General features: G+C 55.6%; 1 protein-coding gene across 9 annotated transcripts in view; it reads right to left on the minus strand.

The window, feature by feature from the left end:
* Positions 1 to 1,597: 1,597 nt before the first annotated feature.
* The window catches only part of PFKFB3 (6-phosphofructo-2-kinase/fructose-2,6-biphosphatase 3), a 90,354-nt gene continuing 66,528 nt past the window's right edge, over positions 1,598 to 25,423 (minus strand). For 5 of the 9 annotated variants that reach the window (XM_075552421.1, XM_075552417.1, XM_075552413.1 and 2 more), the window contains exons 2-15: positions 22,602 to 22,727; positions 20,734 to 20,851; positions 20,029 to 20,095; positions 19,378 to 19,452; positions 18,981 to 19,037; positions 16,712 to 16,836; positions 15,874 to 16,081; positions 15,354 to 15,500; positions 15,112 to 15,216; positions 13,711 to 13,840; positions 12,843 to 12,905; positions 12,646 to 12,710; positions 10,167 to 10,340; positions 1,598 to 4,209 (exon numbers count right to left, since the gene is read on the minus strand). In XM_075552421.1, the coding sequence (XP_075408536.1) occupies positions 4,159 to 4,209; positions 10,167 to 10,340; positions 12,646 to 12,710; positions 12,843 to 12,905; positions 13,711 to 13,840; positions 15,112 to 15,216; positions 15,354 to 15,500; positions 15,874 to 16,081; positions 16,712 to 16,836; positions 18,981 to 19,037; positions 19,378 to 19,452; positions 20,029 to 20,095; positions 20,734 to 20,851; positions 22,602 to 22,727 (1,511 nt within the window). In that variant the 3' untranslated portion in view covers positions 1,598 to 4,158. The remainder of the gene's footprint in view (positions 4,210 to 10,166; positions 10,341 to 12,645; positions 12,711 to 12,842; positions 12,906 to 13,710; positions 13,841 to 15,111; positions 15,217 to 15,353; positions 15,501 to 15,873; positions 16,082 to 16,711; positions 16,837 to 18,980; positions 19,038 to 19,377; positions 19,453 to 20,028; positions 20,096 to 20,733; positions 20,852 to 22,601; positions 22,728 to 25,423) is intronic. The other 4 variants (XM_075552415.1, XM_075552420.1, XM_075552414.1 and 1 more) reach the window with 1 other exon arrangement.

Consider the following 25,423-nt stretch of genomic DNA (forward strand, 5'->3'; position numbering starts at 1 on the left):
CAGAGAGACGGCTTTGCACTTCAGGCTGCTCTGGCTGAAACCTGAGGCAAGTAAACAGCATCCGGAGCAGAGATGGGTGAGATAGTAGTAACAGAAGGCAAAGCTCAGACATTGATCTGTCAAGAAGTTATGCGTCCGCATTGGTGGCTCCTCTGCCCCTAGGCTGTAAACATCTTGAGGCTGAAGGTTGCTCTCCATCTCTGTATCCCCATCTCCATCCTAGGCTGAGTCAAGGTGGCACTGCCCTGGCTCCCAGCAGACAGGACAGGTAGCACCCATCAGACCCCCTCCAATCCTCCATTGCTTGTGAAGAAAGGCCAGTGATTCTCAACTGGGATGTCCCAGAATCTCATGGAACCACATCCCCCCCCCTCCCCAACAAATTACCACCATACCAACATCCACCCCCCTCAACCCCCGACTACTGTACTGCACCCTTGAATTATGAGTTAGAACTTCTCGGAGTGAGAATGTCTCTCTAGGCCAGTGGTTTTTTTTTCTACCCTGTCCTATAGGGTCACTATGAGTTGACATCAACTCGCTGGCAGTGACTTTGAATTTCATATGTTCTCACGGGAGCCCTGGTGATGTCATAGGTTACTTGTTGGGCAACTAACTAGAGTGAGAAGTTCAAAATCACCAGCCTCTCTGAGGGAGAAAGATGAGGTTCTCTATTCTCATAAGGAGTTAGTTGCAGAAATCCTTATGAGTCAGAATAGAGTGGATGGCAGTGAGTTTGACTTTAAGTTCATATTTGGTCCTCAACTCTGTGAAAGTCCCTCCACCTGTCGAGATGAAGACATTGAAGTGTGTGTGTGCGTGTGTGTGTGTGTGTGCTACTTGCCATTTAATACCTCATTCTGTATCTATATCTATCATTTGATTGGGGGCTCGTACAGCTCTTATCACAATCTATACATCCATCCATTGTGTCAAGCACATTTGTACCTATGTTGCCATCATTTTCAAAACATTGTCTACTGGAGCCCTTGGTATCAGCTAGTTTTCCCCCCTCCCCTTTCTACTCTGCCTCCCTCATGAACCCTTGGTAATTTATAAATTATTATTTTTTCATGTCTTATACTGACCAATGTCTCCCTTCACCCACTTTTCTGTTGTGCGTCCCCCAGGGAGTGGGTTATATGTAGATCATTGTGATCGGTTCCCCCTTCCTCCCCCCACCTTACCCTTACCCTCCTGACACCGCTACTCTCATTAGGGGGTTTATCTGTCCTGGATTCCCTGTGACAATGAATTTCAGAACAGAAGTTTTGGCAACCAGTTCGTTAGTGGCAGTGTGGTCGCCAATGGTCTCAAGTGCCTCTTCCCCATGGAAACCTAAAAGAAGCCTAGAAGGGAGGTGTCAGTGGCAGGAGAGGGAAAGAAACCCAAGAGCAAGAAGGCCTTCCTGTGATTGCGCCGGGGCCCGTATGCCAGCTGCTGCTGCTGCTGCTGCTGCTCAGGTGCTGAGGGAACGGTACAGAAGGAAGGGAAGAGGCCGAGTTGCCCGATGCAGGCAGCAGACCACGGTGCACAGACCCTGAGTGTCCATCACAGGCCTCCTCCACCCACCAGCAAAGAACAGAGGTGTACTTCATGAAGGTACGTCAATCAGGTATTTTATTGGTCTGGCAATTGCAAAATATACAAATTTCTGAAAGGCGTTCCCTGTGTGAAAGCTAGCATAGCTCCATTCCAGGTAAATTCATCCAGACAAAATACACAGAACAACTGAGAAGTACTGAGTCACACACGAAAGGCCCCTGAAGCCAATGGGCAACGAATCCCCCCGTCTATAGACAGTTTTCTATTTCCAAGCCACCCCCCCTTGTACATATTAAATAAATAAATAGCACATCTGCTATCAAAATAATAGAAAAATAAGTTTCAAGTATCACAGATGAAAAATCCTCATTGGTGTGGTTCAAACCGGTTCTCGCCGCCTCAGGGCTCTGCCCACGGGCACACTCCAAGGACGCAACAAAGAGGGGCCGGGAACCCCACCCTAAAGCACATATGCAGCTAGAAAGATTGGTCCCAGGTTGTTGTTTGCCGGGGTGGGTAGAGTGGGGGGGGGGCATATCAGTCCTCTCAAAGGAACTCCTTGGCTGCAGCTCAAACATGTGCTCCCGCCCCCACACCCTGTGCGTATTTATAGTCTGCACCCCCTCGTCGGAAAGCAGCCCCTTTCCCAAATTACAGTGGCAAGCTAGGCAGAGGCCAATTTCTGTCATTTCTTTGCGTGTTTATGCTAAGCGGTTGGAGGAGGGGGAAAGGGCACGCACCCGCCCCTAAGCCCTCACTTGTTCTCAGGTGGGACCTAACAGGGTCTGTTTTCAGAGTCTGCCCTGACAACTCAAAACAGGAGGAGGCGCCTCTGGCCAGGAAGCGGGACATCAGAAAAGCATCCTCGGTGGAGAGCTGCAGACCGTTGCTGTCCAAAGCACAGCCCCCCTGTGCGCAGACACACACACACACTCTCTCCCCACATACACACAGTTTCTGACCACACTCAGGGCGGATGGATGGACGGACGGATGGAAGATTCCAACTCTGAGCTCACACAGACCTCTCTCGGGTAGATGGCCTGGGACACTGGGGTGTGGGACGACAGGATGGTTTGATAGGAAACCGCTGGATGGGAGGAAGAACGTCTGTAGCATGGCCCTTCCTTTAAAGGAAAGTGCATTCTCGGAGGGCTCCTCTCTCCCCTCCTCCCAGCTGCTCCGGTCTAAACCCTTGGTCAGAGCTCTCAGGCAGGAGGCTGGGAAAGAAAAGGGAGCCTGGGCACCAGCTGGACAAACACTACTGCCACTGCCCGTTTCTCGTGTTGTTCCTTGTGGGCTGGGGCACACCTCTCTGCCCCCAGTCCTTGGAGGCAACAAGGAAGAGCTGATTGGCAGAAACGGGGATTTAAGTAGGACCCCACATCCCACAAACCCTGCTGTCCCCCTTCCGACCCCCAACACCACAGGTGACATGGAGACAGGGCTGGCCATTTTCCTCTTGTTCCCCAGGGCACCCGACACAGGGCTGGGTGGGCACTCAGTGGGCGCATGGCAAGAACCCATGGGGCGGCGCAGGGCACTGGCGGGAGCTCCCTGGATACCTCGTGGCAGAAACGGCTTCTAAGGAGACCTTGCTCGGGCCACTGTGCCCATCTGGGAAATGGGGGGCGAGGAGGGGGTGGGGGCAGAGTCCTAAGAAGAGGAAGCCAGATCCATGGGCTTCCACTCAATCCCAGGTCAGTTTCCCAGGGCCCCTCTGAGGTTCCCCATCTCATGGGCCCACCCAGCCATCCACGTCGATTCAGAGGCTCACAGCCCCCAAGGGGACACAACCCAAACCAGTTAAAGTGCAAGGTTTCTCATCCATGTCTTCTGTGGCAAAGTGCAGAAGCAAGCAGCTCCAGGGGAGGGCACCTCCAGTCCGGGCAGGAGATGAGAGGACACCAGGAGCCCCGGGGGGCGGGGGGAGAAGAAGGCAGGCACACACGCAGGCAAAATCGCTCTTTTTCTCTCCGCATGTCTCTGTAGGGCAGGGGAGGGCAGAGGCACTGGGATGCCAGCGTGCAGCTGACAGGCAAGTCTCAGCTTAGGGATTTATCTGGGAAAAAAGCACCCGCCTGCCCATAGCCAAGTTGGAGACCATCCTCTGAGAGCCAGCTCCTTGGGCCATGGGGCTCCCAAGGAGCCGGGCAAAGGCTTTAAGTGACCCTGAAACACCGGTGACTTGCATCTAGCTGGCCCTTCATGGCTGGATTCTGCTGCCAGCATCCATTCCCCAGCTGTGGACACAAGCCAGGCCCTGACAAACCCGGAGGGGAGCAGAGGTGCCAGCGTCCACCCGACGTTCCCTCCTCAGGGCCTCCGAGCTGTCTCATCCGCCAGTCCTTCATCCTCCCGGGAGCCTCTCAGGCTAGACGTCCCCAGAGAGCTGGAGCGGGCTGAGTGGTGTGGCAAGTGCCAGGCTGTGCACTGGAGAGGCCTCCCCAGGCCTGGGCCCCCACATTGCCAGCGGTGCGGCTCCCCTACTGCAACGCCCAGGGCATCACCAGTCACAGGGGGGCCTCCTGGGCTGAGGGCCCGAGCTCGGGCGGAGGGAGAGCGCAAGACAAGCTTCAGGAATGGGAATGGGATGGAACCGGGTTCATGTGCTTCAGTGTCCCCTGGAGGAGGTGTCCGGGCTGCTCAGGGAACCTTTCATGTTCTGTTAGGGGGAGAAGAGAAGAGAGGGGACAAGGAATTGTTGACTTGTTGTCAGCTGTGTCTCTCACCAGAAGGACTCAGGTCTGGCAACTGAAGGCCCTGCTGTCCGCTCTCCACAACCCCCCGACACCCAGACGAACACACAGCCCCTGAGGAGTGCCATCAACACACGCACACGGCTGCCAAGATTGTGGAGCCCGTCAGAGTCCCCAGAAGAAGGGGGCCGGGCAGGATCTGGGGGCTGGGCCCTGGATCCCAAAGTCCTTCAGAAACACGGGCGCTCTCCACCCCCGCAACAAGCTCTCCCAGGCCAGGGCCAAGACCTGGATGAGCCGGGAGCCTCCTACAGCCCCGGGAGTGCTCTCTCCCAGACAGGCTCAGAACAGAGCCACCCACTCCAAGCCCCTGAGATCCAGATTCTAGAAAAGCCAGCCTGGCAAAGGAGAACTCCCTAGCAGTGTCGGGGCAGGGGAGGTCTGGTCAAAGAGAGCAAGCCCGCTTCCCCCGGAAGCCACAACAGGTGGCGGGTCTGAGTGATGCGCCTATTGCTGCTGTGCTGGTCAAAGTGCGCCCGACTACAAAACATCTTCCCCGTAGAAGGAGCCCTGGAGGCGTAGTGAGCACACATTGGGTTGCTACCTCCAAGGTCAATAGTTCAAAGCCACCAGCCGCTCCGTGGAAGAAAGATCGGAGCTTTCTCCTCCCATCAAGGGTGACAGTCTCAAAAGCCCATGGGGACAACTGTCCCCTGTCCTGTAGGGCCACTCTGAGTTGGAGCTGACTCCCTGGGGGCCGAAGACTGCTCTCACTCACAGCGGAAGGCTCTTTACCGAACCCGCAAGCACAGCCCAGGGGTTTCAGAGGTGCTCTCAGATCCTGAGTGCCGCCACCAGGACTGCTTTAAAGGAGCAGGTAGAGGGACACTCGGGGCTCACCGTGGCCCACTCCTCTACCCACACACCTGAGGACCTCTAGGGGCGAGAAGCTCAGGTGGCCTGGCCTGTAATCAACCACCACTAAGCTAGGGCCCCTCTGTGCTTGGGCAGGCTGCGGAGGGAGAACCACAGCCTCTTCTGGTAGTGGGGAGCAGGCTGAGCTGAGCCGAGCCGCCCTGGGACACCACCAGCCGGCCCCCACACACACGCACACATACACGCACACGATGGCAATGCAACATGACAGTGAGGACCACAGGCACGGGCCACTTCCACAGCACTGGGTCACAGTGCCCTGGTTCAGGACGCAGAGGGGAGGGGGTGGGGGGCAGGGCAGAGGGGAAGAGAGAGGAGGCAGCAAGACAAGGGGGCTGCTCTTTAGGTAGCTCTCTGGCGCCGTGAGAGACAGACGAAGATGCCACAGACTTCACAAGGGCCGGGCGGCCTCCACACAGGCTGAGCGGCCAGGCCTCTGAGCCGCAGCGAGGAGGGGCATGCACGGAGCCATTTACCTTTCCAAGGGTTAGTAAGGAGAAAACTTTGAGAAAATGTGACAGACACTTCGTCTTTTGACCACAGTGGGAGGGAAAGGGGAAAAAAAGAAAATAAAAAGACGTTGGAAAAGAAAAGAAAACATCTCTTTAGCAATATGATCTTTTTCACATGCAATTGAAATTTTAATGTCCTCAGCGCCCGAAGGTCCCCAGGACTGGACTGCAGTGCCTGTGGGCTTCACTGTCCTCCCTGTCTGGCTAGGGAAGCTGAGGCTCTGGGCACCAGCCCTTAGGGTATGGGCAGGTGGGCTGTAATTGGTATGAACCCCGCCAAGGCCGGCTCTACCCACTCCCGAATCTTTGTGTCCTAATGCTGAGAGGGAGCCCCACAGGCATGGTGTGGGACTCACAGGAGAACAATGACACCCCAGCGGTGTGGTTTGAGTCCAGAAACACTGAGGCGTGCCCACTGAGAGTCAGTGGGGAACCAATGATCACAGCAGCAGCCAGCGGCCTCCACGCCCGCCCCCAGCGCTCACCAGACACGGTGCCCAGGGCCACATCTGCACCCGCTAGTGTTGTGCTGAGGAGAGTGGTCTACGGTTGCATTAACTCGCTCGCAAGCTCCCAAGATAGAAGGAAGGAGACCCAAGACCCCCTTTAGCTGGAGCCCGGTCAGTTGCCTGAACCAGCTGTGTCCCCCATCCTGGCGGGCGGCCGTGTCTCTGTGAGCACCACACTCCCGAGCTGGACACAGACTCAGTGGAGTCAGGAGGGACAGACCCACAGAGCTCCTTTATGCAGCGGGGCTAGGGGGATTCTTGTCAAAGGCATTACTGAGACTGGAGATGGGGAGGGTCAGCTTTTGAAGAGTTGGGGTACCCCGCAAGGGGCACCCCTCCAGTAGGAAGACAATGGCCTGGTGATATCAAGCCACGGTCACAGAATGGGACGTATGTAGTATCAAATCCAAGAGCCGGTCCTCATACGAGGCGGACCTTTGACCCTGAATTATTCTATGTACAGGTCCTAGCTTCAAGGACTGTGAGGAACTCTTGCTCTGGAAAGATGGAAGTTCATGGGGAAGCTCCACCACTAAGCAGCTGAAGCACCCCCAGCCTCCAAGTTAGCATCTGTGGGGGTGAGACAGGCAAGCCAAACAGCTCCGGGCCAGTGCCCTGTGGCTGCAAACATCAGGTGCCTCTGGAAAGAGCTGAGTCAATAGTACTTTGCTCTCAGAAACTGGCAGAGAGAAAGAGGCCAGCTCCCAGAGGCTGGTTCAAGGCCTGGATCTGCTGCTCACTAGCTGGGTGACTGTGGTCAAGTCACTAGACCCCAGTCCTCATCGATTGAACAGAAATAGCAGCTGCCCTGCTGACCTCATAAGGTTATCTGAAGGTGCACAGACCCTGGATGTGTGGAAACCCAGGCTCTGCGAGCCGTGAAGCAGGACGAAACGCACTGACCGCTTGTGGTTCTTCTGCTGGAGTCACATGCCCCGGGAAGTCACATGCTCAGGCGCTATCCAAAAACTCCACCCCAAGGCACCCCAGAAGAAAGGCCTAGCAACAGACTCCCCCCGAATCAGCACTGCAAACCCTACAGAGCACGGGTCTTACACCTTGATACTCACGAGGTGGCCCCAAGTTGCAATCGACTTGGTTTTTTAATGGCACAACCACATGACGCCAAGATACCTCCTAGTTCCCCAAAGCAGCTGAATTCTTCCCATCTTTTCCATTTTGGTACGAATCCACTAGGGTGGCCTGGCGAGCAACGAGGGGCACCAAGGGCGGGCTGACTTGGGTGCCACTGTGAAAGCTGCGGGGAGAAGGCCTTGGCGACCTCAGAGGTTGGGGTGCCTGGAGCCGTGAATTACCCAGCGGCTGCCACAACCAGTGCTTCGCCGGACACTTCCTGCTGAGAGCTCGGCTGCAGGAAGGGGGCACTGAGTGTGTCGACAAGACACCTGCACCCCATCCTGGGCGTGATCGTGTGGGCTGAGCAGGGCCAATCCGACCCAGGATGGTTTCCACGTGAAACCTTCCCATGCCTGGAGAGCTAGCTCCTAGGAGCCTTTTGGAGTGACCCCCAACCCCCACCCCAGGATGGGGAGGGAGGTGGCTGCAGGGCACCAGGCACCTGAACACCCCTCGTATCACCATGCTTCACTGTATCGCACTGCACCACAGACACGGCCTAGCACACAAACGGAAGGCTTCCGGCAACCCCGTGCCAGCGCCGTGTGCCCAACAGTGCATGCTCGCCGTGTGTCTCTGTCGCATTTTGGCCACTGCACACGAAGGAGACTACTACAGTGCAGTGTGACCACTGAACCAGAAAACCCTGGGACTCCCGTCACTGCCACAGTCACCTTACTGAGGGGGTCTGGGAAGGAACCCAAATCCGGGCCTCTGGGGCGTGCCGGCCTATTTGTTTCCAGAGCAGGCTGGGGTGAATTTCCCTTTCAGCATGAAAGCCAGCAGCAGGGCAGGGAGCTTAGGAAAACAGCAGCAGCAGGCACGTAAGTGACCCTGTGCACTGTTTCCCAAAGTGGATGATACCACTGGGGGCGGGGGAAGCTGCAGGAGAAGATACCTACACTTTATCCTGGATGATGAGCTACAGATACTTTTGTCTGGGGGCAGAGGAGAAAGGGCATTCAGTACATATTTTTTCTGAAAGAGGGACTAAGTTTGGAGACCAATGACGCAGTGTCACCAAGATCTGACTCTCAGGGGAAATCTAGGTGTCTGCTGAGCTGCCGACCACGCCGACGGCAAACAGCAACTGGCAACCCCACGTGGGATGGAGGGAAAAAAACTGGACCACAGGGACTTCTGGACTCTCTTTTTCTAAGTAGCTATGGATTCCCTGTCCTTGCCTCCCTTCCGCATCTCCTCCTCCCGCTCCTGTGCCCGTCCTGGGAGACTGCTGACTCCACAAGACCCGGTCATTAGCCTCGAGGACAGGAAGGAGTCGGAGTCGGCAAGCAAGGAGAAAGCAACACAAGCAGAGCAAAGGTGATTTGGAAAGAAATACTTACAAGCAGGCCTTCCCTAGCAAAGGCTGCAGGGAGAAAAAGGTGAGAAGATATCAGTGGAGAGACCAAGGGGGAGGGACGGGGCACACAGGGGCCAAGTCCTTAGAAACCAGTGTGCCTGGCTGACCGCCCACCCCCTCTGTTGGGCTCTTGGCCGCTGAAGGAAGGGCTCTCTTTGTGAAGAGCCAGGGAGCGCTCTGAAGAAGAGGGTGTGGGCGCCGGCTGCTCTACCCTTCCAATACACCCTACGTGCACACATTTCTGTTCAGCAGGGTTATGACATTCTGGGTCCGCCTCCGTTTCACATGGAACAGGGGCTTTCACACCAGAAAGGGCTACTTAGGAGCAAGCAGTTGCCCAGCCCAGCCCAGGCCAGCCCCTTATTTGAAAAGATTGAGGAGCCCGAGGCCCAGGGAGCTGAAGTAACTTCACAACAAACGCTACAGTTAGTGCTAGTGGCAGGGCCACAGCTAGGAGCCGGACCCCGGTCGCTGAGCTTCACGGGAGGCACTGGGCATAAATTACCTATGGCATCTCCCTTCGGCAGAAGATGCTATCCTCCCCCAACCCCCCCCCCCCCCACTCCACAGCAGAGAAGGCCAGGGCCTCACTGTTAGCTGAATGTCACAAAATGTGTCCCCTCCACACCACCCCGCTGGAGTGGGCTGCCGGGGGTAGGGGTGTCTGGGAAGATGTGTGGGTGGGTGGGCAATCTTGAGAGGAAACAAAATGTGAGCCTAAGGAATCTCTCCATCTCACATGGTTCCTGAGTGATCTCAGAGGAAGCGATTGGGTTTGATGAAGAGCAATCTTCCACTCCTACCCCAAAGCCAAGACCGTCTCGCCTGTGACCTTCACAGCTAAAGGAGTAAGTACAGCCTGTCTGTATGTTCTCCCACCTGCTGAGGGAACACTGCTGTACTGACCCCAGACCTGAGCGCCGGCTGCAGGTCTTCAGTGGGCTGTGCCTCTCGGTACCCGGGAGCAGTGCCAGGAGAGAAAGAGCAGTAACAACAGCCAGGCAGGGACAGGTGAAGAAGTCCTCAGGCCACCCCTGGAGCCTAAAGGCTCACAGCTGGGGTGGAGAGAGAGAGAGACAGCCTGCAGACTTCGTCAGTGAACATAATTCACCACGTGAAGGGACCTCAGCTGCTTCGTCTGTTTCTTGCACTCTGCCTGGCTGTCTCTCAGAGAGGAGGTGGCGGCAAGGAAAGACAGAACCTCCCCCTTCGGCCCTAGTGTTCCAAACTTAAAACCATTGTTTTCTCCCCGTTCCCTGCCTCCCCCCACCCCCAAGCACACCACACACGTGCACGCATACACATGCACCTTATATGCACACGCCACACTCCCGAGTCTCAGACCATCACTGCACAACAGAGGACTTTTCTTCCCGCTCCAACCCCCCAACCCTGCATGGCCCCACTTCACACACACACCCCACAGCAAGCATTGTGACTAGAGAGGGAAATGCGGATCCACTGACTTGTCCGGGCAGCTGCGTGGGCACCTCCGGGGGCAGACAGTTGGTCAGGACAGCAGAAGTGGAAGGCACATGCTCTTCCAAGCTGTTGATGCGAGGCTTTTTGGTGGGCTCGGGGCTGGCGAGTGGGGTGACACTATTGCGTCTCATGAGCGGGTTAGGTCCCTTCTTTGCGTCCTAAGCGAGACAAAGACAAAAGGGAGAAGGCGACAGTTACCAGGCGGCGGGAAGTAAATAAGCAAAACAACAAGTTTCCGTGCTTTGGTGAAACTAAGTATGGCCCCCGGCCCCAGAACTGCAGTTTGTCCTCCGACGCTCGGCTGTGGCTAGGGGACAGCCTCCTCCCAGGCTCCTCTCCCGGGTCAGTCCGAGGCCCGGCACGGACAGTGGGGATGGACGTGTGCGAGGGACAGAAGGTGCGCGGGTGAGGGGAAAACACAGGACGTGGGCCCTGCGTTGGCTCCAGGCCAACCAGGGGATCAAGGTAAGAATCTACTCTTCTGCACTCTGAGAAAGGCCCAGGGAGGCAGGAGGAGGACAGGAGGGAGAGACCGGCTGAACTGGCAACCATGGAGGGGCAGAGGAAAGGTGTCTGTTCTCCGCTTCCCTGAGAGGGTGGAGCACCCACCCTTTCTGCAGAGTCCACCTGGAACAACTGCTTCTCCACATAAACCTGCTGCTTCGGGGCAGGAAAGGAGGGTTCAAAGTCAGCTTGCCAGGAGCCCCGGCCAGCCAGGCCCCAGCCCCAGCCTTGTGATCAGCGTGAGAGGCTGCTTCGGGCAGAGGGCCCGCAGCTCAGAGGAAGCAAGATTCGCCTATCTGGTGGTGGGGCAGGTGTCAGGGGTCCTGCAGTCCGTTGTGCTGTCTGCTTGTGGCTCAGGAGCCAGAATCCTGTCAGGGCCCCGTGCAGTCCTCTCCTGGGAAGTCTTAGGACCCCTGAGAGCTGAGTTCAGGCCAGACCAAAGGACTGAGGCAGCCGGCTGGAGGCAGGCAGAGGGCTTGAGCCAACCAGAGCCCTGCCAGCTGGCTGCTCCTGGCTCAAAGAAGGCAGGGCAGCAGCCGGTTCACCACATCGGAGGGACCGTCTCAGCCAGTCAGTGGTTGCCCATGGAAGAGTACACTTTGCTGACACTCTGATGCCAAAATCTAGTAGTCGAGCTCCTGGGGACCCAGACAGTAGTTTATTTTGGAGGATTTGTGTGGACAGAATGCTACACTTGGTGTGCAAGGAGGGTTCTAAGAAGAGCACAAGGGAGAATCTGACTAACACCGGCCACACTTGGTGTACCAGGAAGGGGCTGACTCTGAAAGGCAAAGCCAAGTGAATGTTTGCTCCACCACACACTGCCACGCACAACAGCCCTGGCAGAGCCCTGATGTGCTCGGGTGGGGACTCCACCTGAAAGCCCACCGAATGTCAGTGCTTCTGGGTGGAAGTCGCACAAAAGCAAACACCGGGCCGGTCTCTTGGAAGAGAAGCTTCCGATTTACCATGCCTCCTATCTCTAACTCCTGCGTCACACCCAAGTTTCTCCAGGCCCACTCCCTTGCTCTACGTGACCACTGCCTTTGTACATCTGTACCCAATCCTGCTTCACGGCGGTGGCTGCCCGCGAGGAAACTTCCCCAAGAACTGGGCTGCGGGCACTTCACACACGCTGACAATGTGCCTTTCTCTGGAAGAGCCACTTCTCAGGACAGAGAGGAAGGGGCAAAAGAGACAATAACCAGACCAGGAGAAATTACAGGTCGATGCCCGGCTAGAAACCCAATGGCCCTCTTAGAAAACAAGGGCAGCATGCATGTTGCCTGGCAACCGGAGCTCTTGAACAGCAGTGTCAGAAACACGGCAGCCGGCTGGGCCACTCTGAGTATGTGCCTTTCGCCAGTCCTGGCAGTAGCCCAGTTGCCCACATCCAGCTCCTGAGCGGGCTCACGACACTGATTCCGGTCTCCCATTCCCAGGCACTGACCCATGATTTTTTCTGTTCCAGCTAGAGTTTTGCTTCGCCCACATTTGAAAAATTCACATCTGTTCCAATGTCACTTTGTCTGCTGAGACTCAACCTTTCAGAGGGTTCCAAGTGCTGGACAGACGGCACTGAGAAGGAACCGCCTCCCAGAAGCCCTAGGGCTGACAGGGAGCGAATACACAGATGTGGAGGCAGGGCGGGGCTAGTCTACAGGCCTGCTTCAGACCGAGGATGACAGCAACAGTGGGACGGGGGCGCAGGGGGTGTGCCCGAGTTACACACGTGCAATGTGTTGGCACGGCACAAACATTGGGTTATGTGTGTTTTTACATTTTCTTTTCCTCATTACGACAGTGAGAACCACAGGACAGGCTGACACCAGCACTCGTAACCGATGGGTCGACTTCATTCCTGTGGAGTGTGCATGGAGTTCTTCAAGTGCCCCAGGACGGGGTGGGGGGGTTGGGGGGGGCACCGAGGGAGTGGGGGGCACCGAGGTGCATACTCACCTCTGACCTTTCCCGGTGCGTGCTCACAGACTCCACATTCAAATAGATGGATTCCACGCGGCAACCTGGGGCAGGGGGTGGGGAGAGAGCACAGCTTCAGTAAACGGAGCGGGAGCGGGGAACGCCTGCTAAAATCTCCATGGCCCCCATGAAGCTCAGCTACAGGGGTGCAGGTTAGCAGTGGCTGCCTCATTTACCATAAGCAACAGGTGTCAGCTTCAGGACCGTGTGCAGAGGACACTTCAGGTAGGGCATCTCCTCTGAAAAGCAAGCAGGTAGGAAGGAGGCTTCAGGCTGGGGTCTATGGAGAGGTGCCCATCTCCACGGGGCACAGAGAGAGCTCTGACACGCCTGTGCCTCCAGCACATAGACCCCTCTCTGTCCTACCTGCACAGTACCCAGAAAGATACCTAACCAAGGAGCAGAACCTTTAAAAAAAACTACCCTTAAGCAATGCCTGCATTCTCACTGCTACCAAATCAATGCCAACTCAAAGCAACCCTATAGGACAGAGTAGAACTGCCCCGGTGGGTTTCTGAGACTGGAATTCTAGAAAGCCTCAATTTCTTCCTTGGAGTGGCTAGTGGTTTCGAACTGCTCACGCCATGATTAGCAGTCCAACATGTAATTAATTCACTATGCCACCAGGGCTCCTGCATTTAGTTGTTTCTTTTTCGCAAAACAACTAGGTATGTCTTGGGGTTCAACTGCGCTGAGGGCAGACACCAGACGCAGCTGTTGTAGCTTTGGAGTATTGTGGGCTCTTTGCTCCCCCAGTAGGTTGAAGTGTCTTCTCCCTAAGCCAAATCCCCACATTTTGGGGGAACAGGTGCTTTCTGGAGGTGCTTGTAGTAGGGCTACTAAGCCACAGCCTGTGCCTCGGGCCATGTTCCGGAGTCCTAGGGCCACCATGGTGGCTCGTTTCAGAGGAGGGGTTTCAGAAACTGTGTCTTTGTGGGGCGTGATATGGTCTACCGATGCTGCGCTAGCCCTCCTCTTCCGGAAGTGGGTAGCTCCCCGGGTCCCTGTACCCCGTACAGGAAGCGTTCAGAGGATGGACAATACCTGCACTCTTATCTAAGAAGTAAGCCAAGAGGCAGCGGAGCACGGCTTGGTGGCAAATCACCAGCACATTCTCCTGGCGCTCCAGCTCCATGATCACGGGCTCCAGTCGCTGGACCAGGTCCTGGTAGGACTGCAAGACAGAGGGGGTGGGGTCCTGTGTGAGAGAGAGCAGGAACCAGGAAAGGTGGGAACCTGAGCCAGAGGACGCTCATTCACTCACTCCCCTGTGAGTTCTGGTGGCACTGTTGAGCAAGTGTGACACTGTTAACCACAAGGTTAGCAGTTCAAACCCACCAGCTGTTCCTTCGCAGAAGGATGAGGCAGTCGGTCCCATAAAGATTTACAGCCTCGGGAACCTATTATAGGGTCTGTGTGAGTCAGGGTCAGTGTGATGGCTGCATCCTAATGGGAGGGCTGGGAAAGCGGTGACCCTCTTTCACCAGGGAGACACCACCACAAGCAGCTTCCTGGTAAAGACCAATCGCCTGTGTGGATAAGCAAGGGGGTGGGGGGGTGACCTTCTGCGTGGCAAGAAGCCAGCTGCCAGGCTTTCTGAGCACTCTCCCGAGTGAGAGATGGGGCAGCTGGGAAGGGGTGTGGAGGAGCAGGTCTGCAGTGACAACAGGGCTGATCCTTGACACACTGAGCGGGCTGAACCCTCGCTCACACGGCCCTGCGACACGAGGCATCCAGGACAGACAAAGAGCAGCGCAGTGGTGGCCGGGGGACATTGGGCCTGACTGTTGACAGCCCCGTTGTTTCTTTCTGTGCGACAGAATAAAAGGGGCAGTGAGGATGGATGCGAGGCTGACGGGTTAGAGGACGGCTTCTGCAGCTGGGCCCTCGGGTGCTCAGTGCTATTCCAGCCAAGGTGGCCTTCACAGCAGGCTTAAGAAACTGCCCGTCCGTGTGCACCGGTGCGCTGCACCTTTGTGCCGGTGAACCATCACCGCCCATCTTCTCCCTCCCCCTTGTCATTACAGATGTCACTGGATAAACTCACCTGTCACTCACTGAAGGGAAAAGACCACGGGGGCTGGTGGTGGTGGTGGTGGTAGTGTGTGTGTGTGTGTGTGTGTGTGTGTCCTCACTGTGAGGAACAAGTGTCCAGGACCGGTTCTCAAATATCCAACCTCACTGCCATCGGGTCGATTCCGACTCACGGCCACCCAATCTTGGCTGGATGACAGACTCCCTCTTCCTTGGGGCTAACCACCCAGGCGTGCACAACGACGAGTCTGGACCTGGGGCCCCTCCAGGCCCCCCCCTAGCCGCTGCAAGGAGCTTGCTTCCTGAGCATGGCACACACAGCACGCACACACTTGATCATGATGCGTGGAGGGAAATGCCTCCGCGCGGATGACAAGGCCAGAGCGGGGGCCGGCCCGCGCCCACACGTACCTCTCCTGTGGGGTAGCGGTAGTAGTATTTGTCCTGCTCTCGAAGGGCGTATTCCTCTGGATAGGTCTCCTTGATCTCCTCGTAGGTCATCTCCTCACAAACACCCTGGGGATGGGGGGGGGGGGCACCCAGCAGATGGTCACTCAAGTGGCAGTGGCCCCGAGGGCCCATGTAACATGTCTGCCTGAAAGAGACCCCCGCCCCCCCTTGTCCCCGCCCCCCAGCCATGGGCGGCCACTCACCGCATCGAGCTCGTTCAGTGCCTTCCACTGCTCGTAGGGAAGTTTCAGGGCTTCCGCGGTCTGGATGGTACTTTTCAGCTGGCTGGTCCACACCTTGAGGTCCTTCAAGTTCTGCTCCTCCACAAACTTGCTCAGGGCGTTGGCAAACTGAGAGGACGTGGGGTGAGAGGGGACACAGGGACACTGCTCACTGGGGCTCCTGCTCCTCCGTCAGAGAAGCAGGGGGTGGCAAGATTCACTCCCCCTCGCCCTAAGAACTGCCCCTCCCTCTGCTGCCATTAGGATGGAGAAGAGACTGGGAGCAACTCGCCCCAGCCCGTAACAACCAGGATGATCTCCCTGAATGCAGTAGAGCCTTGTCTTTCAGTACCTGCACACACACACACACACACACACACACACAGGCAGTAGCAATAGGGAATGCCAACACCTTGTCCACCACCGCCGCTTCTACAACTTCCCTAGCAGGAAGGGCGCATGCAGGCCTGCCTTCCTAGTCCCGCCCTACACACCCACCTACCTTCTTGCCCCTGACGGACAGGCCGGAGTCACCCCCTATCTTCCCCAGGAGGTTGTACTCATTCTCCCCGTGTCGACACAGGTAGATGGTACGGGGCTGCACGTGGATGTTCATCAGGTAGTACACGATCCGGCTCTGGATGTGGTCCTGCACTCGGTTCACCAAGAACCTCCGGCCGACATCGATCACCTTGATGAGCGACAGCTCCCTGCAAGGGAACGCGGCCACGGGTCAGCCCCTCAGAGCGCTGCACGGGCAGCCCAGCAAGGACAACCCCCAGCTCCATGTCCAGAAGACTCACGCCCCCAGTTCGAGACTACGTAAGCTCCTTGAGAGTAACGGCTGACTCTACGTGCCAAAAGAGCCAGAGAGTTAGAACGCAGCCACCAGTGTCCACCTAGAGGGCCTGCCCACAAGGCTCGTTGGATTCCCAGAAGAGGGGGATGGAAGAGCAGGGAACAGGAAAGAAACAGCTGGCGGGGTAATAGCGAGATGACGTCTCCAGTGTACATGGACTCTCTATACTTCTCCGAAGTGCCCAAAATAGTTACAGGGACTATCTATTTGCCCTGGTGGTGTAGTAGGATAGGTCTTGTGCTGCTAACCAGAAGGCCAGCAGTTCAGATCCACCAGATGCTCTATGGGAGACAGACGAGGCAGTCTGCTTCCCTAAAGACTCACAGCCTCGGCAGCCCTATAGGGCAGCCCTACTCTGTCCTATAGGGCTACTATGAATAGGAACTGACTCACTGGCAATGGACATGCTAGGTGGGAACCTCAAGCAACCAGCGAGAACCCAAAGGTGGGCGGCTCACACCTGGCCCCTCTCGGGCCTTACCTGTCGTACTTATCAGGGTCGAGAGGCTGGTAGTTGGCTTCGTAGCAGTTGATTCTCTTCATGAAGTCCTCCATGGCGTCTGCTGAATTGCAGTGCTTGTAATCGGGGCTGGAGATTTTCACTTCCTGAAACACCACAGAGAGGCAACACGAGGATGAGTCAGGGTGGGGAGGCTTTCTTTCTGCTGAGAGTAGGCAGGATCGGGAGCTTTCCAGAGGGGAGAGCACAGAGAGGCTACCCTACCCAGCGCTTATGAGACACATGGAAGAAACCAGAGGTGCTGAGTCATCACGTGACTGTGAGGTGGTGAAGGCACGATGCTAAGTAAAGAAGTGCGGGGCGCGAGGGACGCCACCTGCTAGGTGCTTGGGAAAGGACCCAGACGGGACATCCACGAGGATGCCTTCAGGAGCCCTGGCCTGCGATCCAACCCAGTTCCACAGGAGCAGCTGCAGCGCTCGCTACACCCCTGCCCTGATGAAAAGGCACGCCTCGAAGTTGCAGGATCGGGGCCCTGTATCAGGCCCCAGCCGCCTTCCTCCGAGCCCTGACCGAGGCACAAACCTTGTGGGCAGCCTCTTATGAACTACCAGCCTTTGCTCTTCCGTGTGCACATGGGCCGCCCCTGCTCAGGGCTGCTCTCCTGGGAAGAAGCGGAGAAGAGACCCTCAGAGAGCCGTATCCTGTTCCTGAGCAGCAGGCCCTCGCAAGCTGGGAGGCTGGGCGGAAACTCGGAATCTTTTTGTGCTTTGTTCCTTTCAATGTCTCCCAGGGCTCTGAAAGAGAGGCAGCCACTCTCCCAAAGTCCAAGTTCATAAATCCCTTGCTCACGCACACAGCTGCCCACACACAAAGAACAGTGGGAGGCCTGACCCGCCAAGCTGCTCTGAGTCCCCATCAGAGAAAGCGCTTTCCGGAGACAGGAGCCTGGGACCCATGACTTAAATGAGCTGACGAATGCAGGGAGGAGTGACCGAGTGACCGGGGATCTCCTGGCTGAGCTCACACAGGGGTGGCCACACCCGGGGCAGAAGAAATCGCCTGGGAGCTGCACTGTGCTTCACGACCAAGTGAAACCAGCATCGAGCCAAGCCAGGGAGTCACAGAAGCACGCTTTGTATCAGGCACTGCAACATCTGCTTTCTGGTTTGAATCATTTCCTCTGGAGCCAAAGGGACGAATCTGAGTGCACTTTCCACAACCCGGGGTCCTCTTCCTGAATGAGGAGCTCATTTCTTAAAAAATGCTTTGAAATATCCCCATGATCTTGGAGGGGAATTTCAATACAAGGCAACCAGTGAATGCTCCGCCTCTCCTTAGGAACATCTACTGCTATCCAGAGCACCCCTGGGGGGTGGCAAATGTGGGTAACGTGCTCAGCTGCAAACCAGGTGGGTAGGGTCCACCCAGAAGGTCTCTGGAAATGAAGGCCTAGCATTAACACCAGCCACTGGGCACCGGATGGAGCACAGCTCTGCTCTGGCACGCGGGGTCGGGGAAGCTGTCATGAGTGTGAATCCACTTGACGGCCACTGGGTTTTCGTTGGTACGGCAACCCAGAGAGTCCCAGGGAGCAACACGGAGCCTGCTTTTCCTTACAGACACAGCTGCTTCTGGTGCATCTGAGCAGAACACTGCCTTCTCTACTCCGAGAGAAGGTGACCTGTCTACAGGTAAAACCCCACCGGAACCACCTCTACCGGTGTGTATGGAATACTACTTTCAACGGATCAAACTGAGAAGTTAGCTGCCAATCACCTCTCTGTGACACAGGGAAGGCTGGCCTATCAGGAAGATGACCTTCCTACGCTGCTTCGTCCCGGTCTTGAAAAATAGCCATTCCTGCCAACAGGGACTTCAACAGCAAAAGATCAGCCTGTTGCCATCCTTCCTGTCTGGCAGGACTAAGCCCATGTGTCCTTTCTCCCACACAGCGTGACACTACTGTCACACACATCAACTGACCGGAACAATTTTTACTTATAAATATGGCTAAGCAGGAATGATAACTGAAACAGGAAAAAAAAAAAAAGATAAAATAAGACAGGCTGAAGCCCGGGAAATGGGAGACTAGGATGAAGTTCGGTGAGCGGGCCGAATTGTTGGCGACCCCTCCTCAAATAAAATCAGCAAAAACAGGGAGGATCGAATCACTGTCAAAATATGGTTTTCTTCTCAGGGCAGGGCCTGGTTTTCCACTTTGCAGTCTGTGGCTGTCCTCGCGGCCTAAGCTACTACATTATAACCAGGGCTTTCTTCCTGGTCTTACCATGATGTTGGAGGCCACCACTGTCGGGTCATCGCAAACCGATTCAATGAAAAACACCTGTGTGGAAGCAAGACAAACTGTGAGGAGACAGACCAAGAGATCAGTACAATGTGAGCTTTACACAGAGCGCAGAACTCCAGGCCCAAGTCCCCCAATTCCTCAAGACCCGCTGACTCAACCCCATGCTCCACACCCTCTCCAGGGCAGGGAGGCATTCCGTGCCCCAAGTCCAGTTACCCTCCAAACATCCTAACACAGGAAGGCCCTGTTTTTAGAAAGCAGGAGATATCGGGTACCAAGTACGAAGCCAGGGTGGCCCCCAGCCACAGCCCATCTCAAAGTCGTCTCCTTTCTCCTGAGTTCCTAAGGACGCCATGAGACAGGAAGGCTGGCTCACCTTGAAAGCATTTTCTTTGGCAAAATGAAGGATCATGTGTCTCCTCTCCCGGGTGGTGTTGGTGGCATCGAAAACCTGATAGGGAGAAAGTAAGGTAGCCAGTAAAGAGGACTGTCATTTTGAGTTTAAGCAAGATTTACTAGAAACCCAACTTGGTCAGGCCTGTCACTTCCATGAAGACTAGGCCCAAACCGTCTGTTCACGAAGGGACTGTGCCTTGCCCAAGGTCTCCCTAAGAGTCCACAGAACCCAAGGTCCAGCCCTGCGCCAACTCCCACAATGCTGAGGGACAGTGGGAGGAGGGGTGGGTGGGAAAAGAGATTTAAAACTAACAAAAAAGGTACGCGAAGCGGAGGAGGATGTGTATGGAAAGCCTATCAGCTACTGTGCTGGCAGCAACCCCAGGTCCTCCCACCCAAGAGGAGGGGAGCAGAGCCCCCTCAGATGGTGCCTCCTCGGGCCCACCCCCACTGACCTCCCTGCTCATAGGGCTCCAACCACGTGGCTCTCAACCCTCAATTCCCAAGGCCCATGGTGCTTGTCCACATTTGCTGTATCTACACGGTAACTCCCCACGGCTCCTACAATTTGCTCTTGGGGACGTCATGCGGGTGGGAGATTAACAAAGACAGTGGTCATCCCTAGACTTACCGCAATTTGTCCTCCTTCCTGTGTCAGGTACACTTTGACATCTCTCAAGGCAGCTAAGGCACATTGCCTGCAACATGCAAGAAACAGAGACTAAGCATTGGGGCAGACCCATGAGCATTGGCTGAGTCCAAGCTGCCCCAGTCACCCGAGTAAGGAAGCAGAGCAATGACCAGTACTATCTCTACACTGTTAGTGCTACAGACAGGTTCCCCCTCATAGGTGTCAGGTCCCTGAGGGTCCCCAGGTGCCAGCCCAGTATAGATGGACTTCAGTCAGATTCATGAAGTGGGGGCCTCAGGCCTGAGCAGACAGGGGAATCTCCTGGGAGGCTTTCCAAACCCCATTCCCAGATCCCATCCACTACTTCCCAGAGCAACCAGATCCCGGTTAAGGGAGTGGCCTGACACTGGGAGTTTGCCAAGCTCCATAGAGGAGTCTACTTCACAGCCAGGATGGGGCCCTACTGTGCTTGGGTTTGATGATCATTTAGTGCTTAAAGGGAAAAAAAAATCTTCCTCCAATGTAAACAGATAGCTGTCAGTGAAGACTATTTGGATCAGCCTTAACAGGATGTTTCTGCGGCTGATCTGTCTCCCATCAGCTGGGTGAGAACCTTTGGGAAGTTAGCAAAGCAGGGAGTCTCAGACAAGCTGAGCGAGTCCTCCTGCACAGCAAAGCCCAGTCCCCAGGTAGCTCGTGTCTTACTTCCGGACTCTCATGGCCTCCTCATTGTCCGGGCGGAAGAAGCTGTAGGAGCTGTACTGCCTCACAGCCTCGCGGCGATACTCTCCCACGTTGAACACTGTGGGCAGCAAAGAGAAGGCTGGCCTGAGATGACCAAGCAGGACCCAGGGGCCTGCTCACCACTGGAAACACAATCTCCAAACAAAACAAAGCAAATCGAGGCAAGCACATGAAATCCAGCCTCCAGTTCTAGCCTCACAGAGCCATGGACCAGAGGCTGGGACAGTGAGGACGGGGCCAGAGCCACAAGCCTGGTGTAAACAGGGGCAAGGACTCCTGCCAATGGTCCGTACACCCACTGCCAGGTCCCAAACAGCCACGCTTCTGCTGACTCGGCAGTCGGAGCCAAGGGCGCTATCACCCTTAGGTGCCATGAACGTCATCTGTACCACCGCGGAACACAGACTGCCTCCGAGGTTTCCTAGGCTGTAACCTTTATGAGGGCAGATGGTCACGTCTTCCTCCTGCAGAGCCTCTACCCACTGCCGCTGAGTCGGTTCCTACTCACCGCAAGCCTAGATGCGGTTTCAGAGACCGTAATTCTTTACTGGAGCAGAGTCTCATCTTGTCTCCCTCAGAGCGGGTTTGAACTGTCAACCCTGTGGTTGGTTAGCAGCCCAACGGCTGACCCACAGCAGCACCAGAGTTCCTAGGTGGGTTCCAACTGCCAGCCTCTCAGTTAACAGCTGAGCAAGTAACTGCTGTCAGCATAGCCCCTTCATGAGCAATTGAAAACCAGCCAAACGCACTGACATCGAGTTGGTTCCGACCCACAGGAGTCACACAGCACAGAGTAAAACTGCCCTTGTGGGTTTCCGAAGAACTCCTGTAATTCTTTACGTGGGAGTAGAAAGCCTCGTCTTTCTCCTGAGAGCAGCGAATGGGTTCAACATGCTGACTTTGTGATTAGCAGCTCAGTGTGTAACCCACTCTGCCACCAGGGCTCTGTCTAGTGGTAATCAGACGATTTCATTCTACTCTTCCAGGGCCTTTAATACTGACGGGGTGTTAGCATGGATACGGCACGGTGCTAGGCATCGTAGGGTACAGGCATCTCCCATCTAGCTGTGGAACCCACACCAAAGAACCATCACATGTAATCAGCAGGACAGAGTCCTTTCTGGCAGCCAGTGGGGAAGAGTTACAGCCAAGTGCTAGGGGAGTGTAAGGGAGGAAGGAATGTACAGACAGAGGGAGGCTGAGGGAGCTTCCCAAAGCAGGTGACACCCGAGCTGGGCAGATTCAAGAGAGCGGCAGTGAGGATAAAATGCCAACATGAAAGTAAGAGCGTGTACTCCCGAAGAGCTCCCTGAAGATATGGGTGCTACAGCAAAGCGTGATAAAGACAGGGGATGGGGCCCAGCCATCAGATAGTATAGTGCCTGGGGTCTTAAGGGCTTGTCTTAAAATAAGCAGCCATCTAAACCAGGCATCTGCTAAGTCCACACAGAAGCAGCACACCAGCCTGTGTGATCCGAGGATTGCAAATAAAAGCCAAATGCAGAGGAAGGAATGGTATTAGAGCTTAAATTCTCAACACCTGGTTTGCAGAAGGCTCTGGATTACAATGAAAGCCCTAAGTCCATTTGCAGCCCCCCTACCCTACACACACAAACAGTAGATGCATGCATGCAGTGACCCAGATGGTTGGAAAGAGAGGTGAAATCAGACTCCAGCCCAGACAACAAAACAGCCCAAGAGTGGGTCTGCACAGTCAGTCTCTGCAACAGGAAACAGAAGATTTTGTTTTCCGCTGCAGAGGGTTGGCAAGCAGGGTCAGGGCGCTCACTGGAGACCCCCCCACCCCAAGCCTTCAAACATGGCCTTACCTTTTGTTGGGACACCAATCCAGTTGAGGTAGCGAGTCAACTTCTTGGAGATGTAAGTCTTTCCCCGCGCTGGGAGGCCAACCATGACAATCACGGTGGGGGAGTTGGTCAGCTTTGGCCCACAGGCTAGAAAGCACAGTAAAAGTGGTGTCACCCAGGGTGCCAAGAGCCGACGGATGAACAGTGTCCAAGCAAGGCCCGACAACAAACTGTTCAGATGAGTCATTCATCTCAAAGTCCTCAGCAATTCCAACTCGCCCCCTGGGGACAGGCCTCAGTCATACTTTGCAGTTGGATCTGGGTTTCGGGTTACCAGTGGCAGGTAGTCTGGCTCCCAGTCCCCCAATTCCCAACCTGATACCAAGTTGCCCTGGCCCTGGCAGGGGAATCTCAGTACTGACACCACAGTGAAAGGATATTTCTCAAGGGTGTCAGAAAAAGATTCACCAACACTGATGAAGGCGACGCTACGGTTTCCAAAGGTACGAGGTAAGCTGAGGCGGCAGGTGTGAAGGGGGACTGGGAAAAGGACCCAGCATGCCCAAATACAGAGAGAAGCCAACCACCCATCCTCCACCCTCCACATGGTAGGGCCATCCTATAAAAGTAAGTATTTGAAAGGCTATCTTCTAAAAGTGAGTGTTTATGCAGAACAGAGCCCTAGAAGAGTGGGACAGATAAGTCCCTCCATCCCTGAGGCTCTCTTGCCCTTTCTTCTTACCCCTGCCCGGCTGCCACGTTCTGATGGCTGCCAGGCCCTGATGAATGGACAGCAGGTCACAGGACACCAGACTGCCACCGCTACTAAAGCCTAGGCAGGGGGCCCGGCTCCACCATTCATCTGGTGTCTGCATGTGAACGTCTTCACTACTGAACCAGAGGCTCAAGTGCCTTGGAAACTCACTAAGTCCAACTGCCTGGGAGGGAGCTTTCCACTGGGTTTCAAAAAGAACCGTGTTCTGGAAATCGCAAGGTATCTCCTTGGCTGTCATCTTGCCCCAGATGTGCAGGTGACGTCCGGCGCTCTAGTAACCAATGTGTGTGTGTGCGCGTGGGTGGGCCGGTGGATGGGGGGTGGGGCGATGAGCAGTGTCTTCCCACTGGACGTGAGACCCGAAGTCGCCAGACAACCTCCAACCCGGGCAGAGCTTCGGCGGCAGCGCTGAGCTCACTGGCTGCCAGGATGGCTCCTCATCGCACAACGCACAATCGCTTCACAGTGAGAGCTATACAGCGGGTGGAGAGAGCTCTGAAAGCTCCACCCCAAATCCGGTCTTCTGTCAGATTTAGACAGGGGCTCCCAGAGGCAGGCGCTAAGCCTTTAAGTGGGCAGAGGGGGTGGAAGAGAGGCCACCCGTGTCACTGCCGACAGGCGCCTGGCGCCGCCCACAAAGATTAAAGAAGGAAGCCGCAGTCCCATGCTCAGCCTGGGGACCAAACTGAGGTCACGTGTCCAAACACCCACTGAGCTATTCTGGGATCTGCTTCCTAGACTGCAGGCTTCGGGTGAGGAGGAAGCAAGCCCCAAGGACAGGGGTCTTTGCTTTGTTTCCTCTGCGGTATTTTTAGACCCTGGGGGGTGGGGGGGAAACTGTGTGACACAGGTTGCATGAGGAGACATTCAGGAGCCACCCATACAAAATAGAGATGGCCAGCATTGCCTCGGCAAATAAGTTCCTAGAAAACACTGCCCAGGACGGAGCAGCTGGGGTGCCCAGGACTGGCACCCATGGGCCTGCAAGTGTCCCAAGAGGCAGAGATGGCAGTCGCCCTGAAACACAATGGAGGCAGGACAGTCTCTACTACACCCAATAGGGTACAGTCTGGTGGCTGCAGTTGACCTGGCAGAGAGGTGACAGGACAAGCGGAAGTGTCTCCCTGGAAACAATACTCCCTCCGCCTGACCATCAACACAATGGCTCTTTCCCCCAGTCTATGGACCCACCCCTACCTGCCCCACCTGAAACAGGTTTCCTTGTATAATGCTACGGGCCAGATGCAGAGGACAGCTGTTCTAGCAGTTGGGGTTTTTGTTTGCCCATTAACCTTTGGGCCACCTCTCCTCTGTAGTGGGACACTTTGGGGAAGGGGGCATCAAGAAAGCATATGCCCCAGAGAAAACACCAAGGTCAAGACTTTAAGGAAACCCAAACCCTCACTCCCTTACTTAGCCAAGCCTACCGAATCTTTGGACTTCTTGCATCTGACCCAAAGGGACCCAGAGACAAAGCTCTGGTCTCAATCAGAGAAGGGGAGAAGCACAAAGCCTTTCCACGAACTCTTTCCGTCTTGTTCCGGCTCCGTTCCTCCTCCCCACCACCCGCTCACTCCCTTTTAAAAAATCTGCATACCTAATTGCTTTCCTTATCACCTGCCCTGCCTTGAGGGGGGCAATCTACCTGTGGAGAATTCCAGCCCCACTCCCAGTACCTCCCCCTCCCTGAGGCAGCTCTCTTCCGGCCCTCCCCTTTCCACCCTCTTCCTCAGAAAGCCTCCATGAAATGCACTTCAATCCAGACACCCGAGAGGGCACAGTAGAACTGCTCCAAGAGTTTCTGGCCTTGAACTCTCGTGGTTAGCAACCACGGGGGGGGGGGGGACGGGGAGGGGCATGGGGGGCGGCGGGGGGGAGGCTGTTCCTGGGCCAGGTGTTGGGCTGCTAACAATTTTAACATCGGTAAAGCGGACGCCATGGATAGAACTCACACCTTGGCAAATTGGCCACAAGGCAGCCGAAAACCGTATACCCAAGCTTGTCGCGCATTCCTTCCAGAAACTGGGACTTTTTTAAAACGCCGCGGGACGCGGGAAAAATTGTTAAA

Source organism: Tenrec ecaudatus, chromosome 6, assembly GCF_050624435.1.
Source record: "Tenrec ecaudatus isolate mTenEca1 chromosome 6, mTenEca1.hap1, whole genome shotgun sequence".
Classification (NCBI taxonomy): Eukaryota; Metazoa; Chordata; class Mammalia; order Afrosoricida; family Tenrecidae; genus Tenrec; species Tenrec ecaudatus.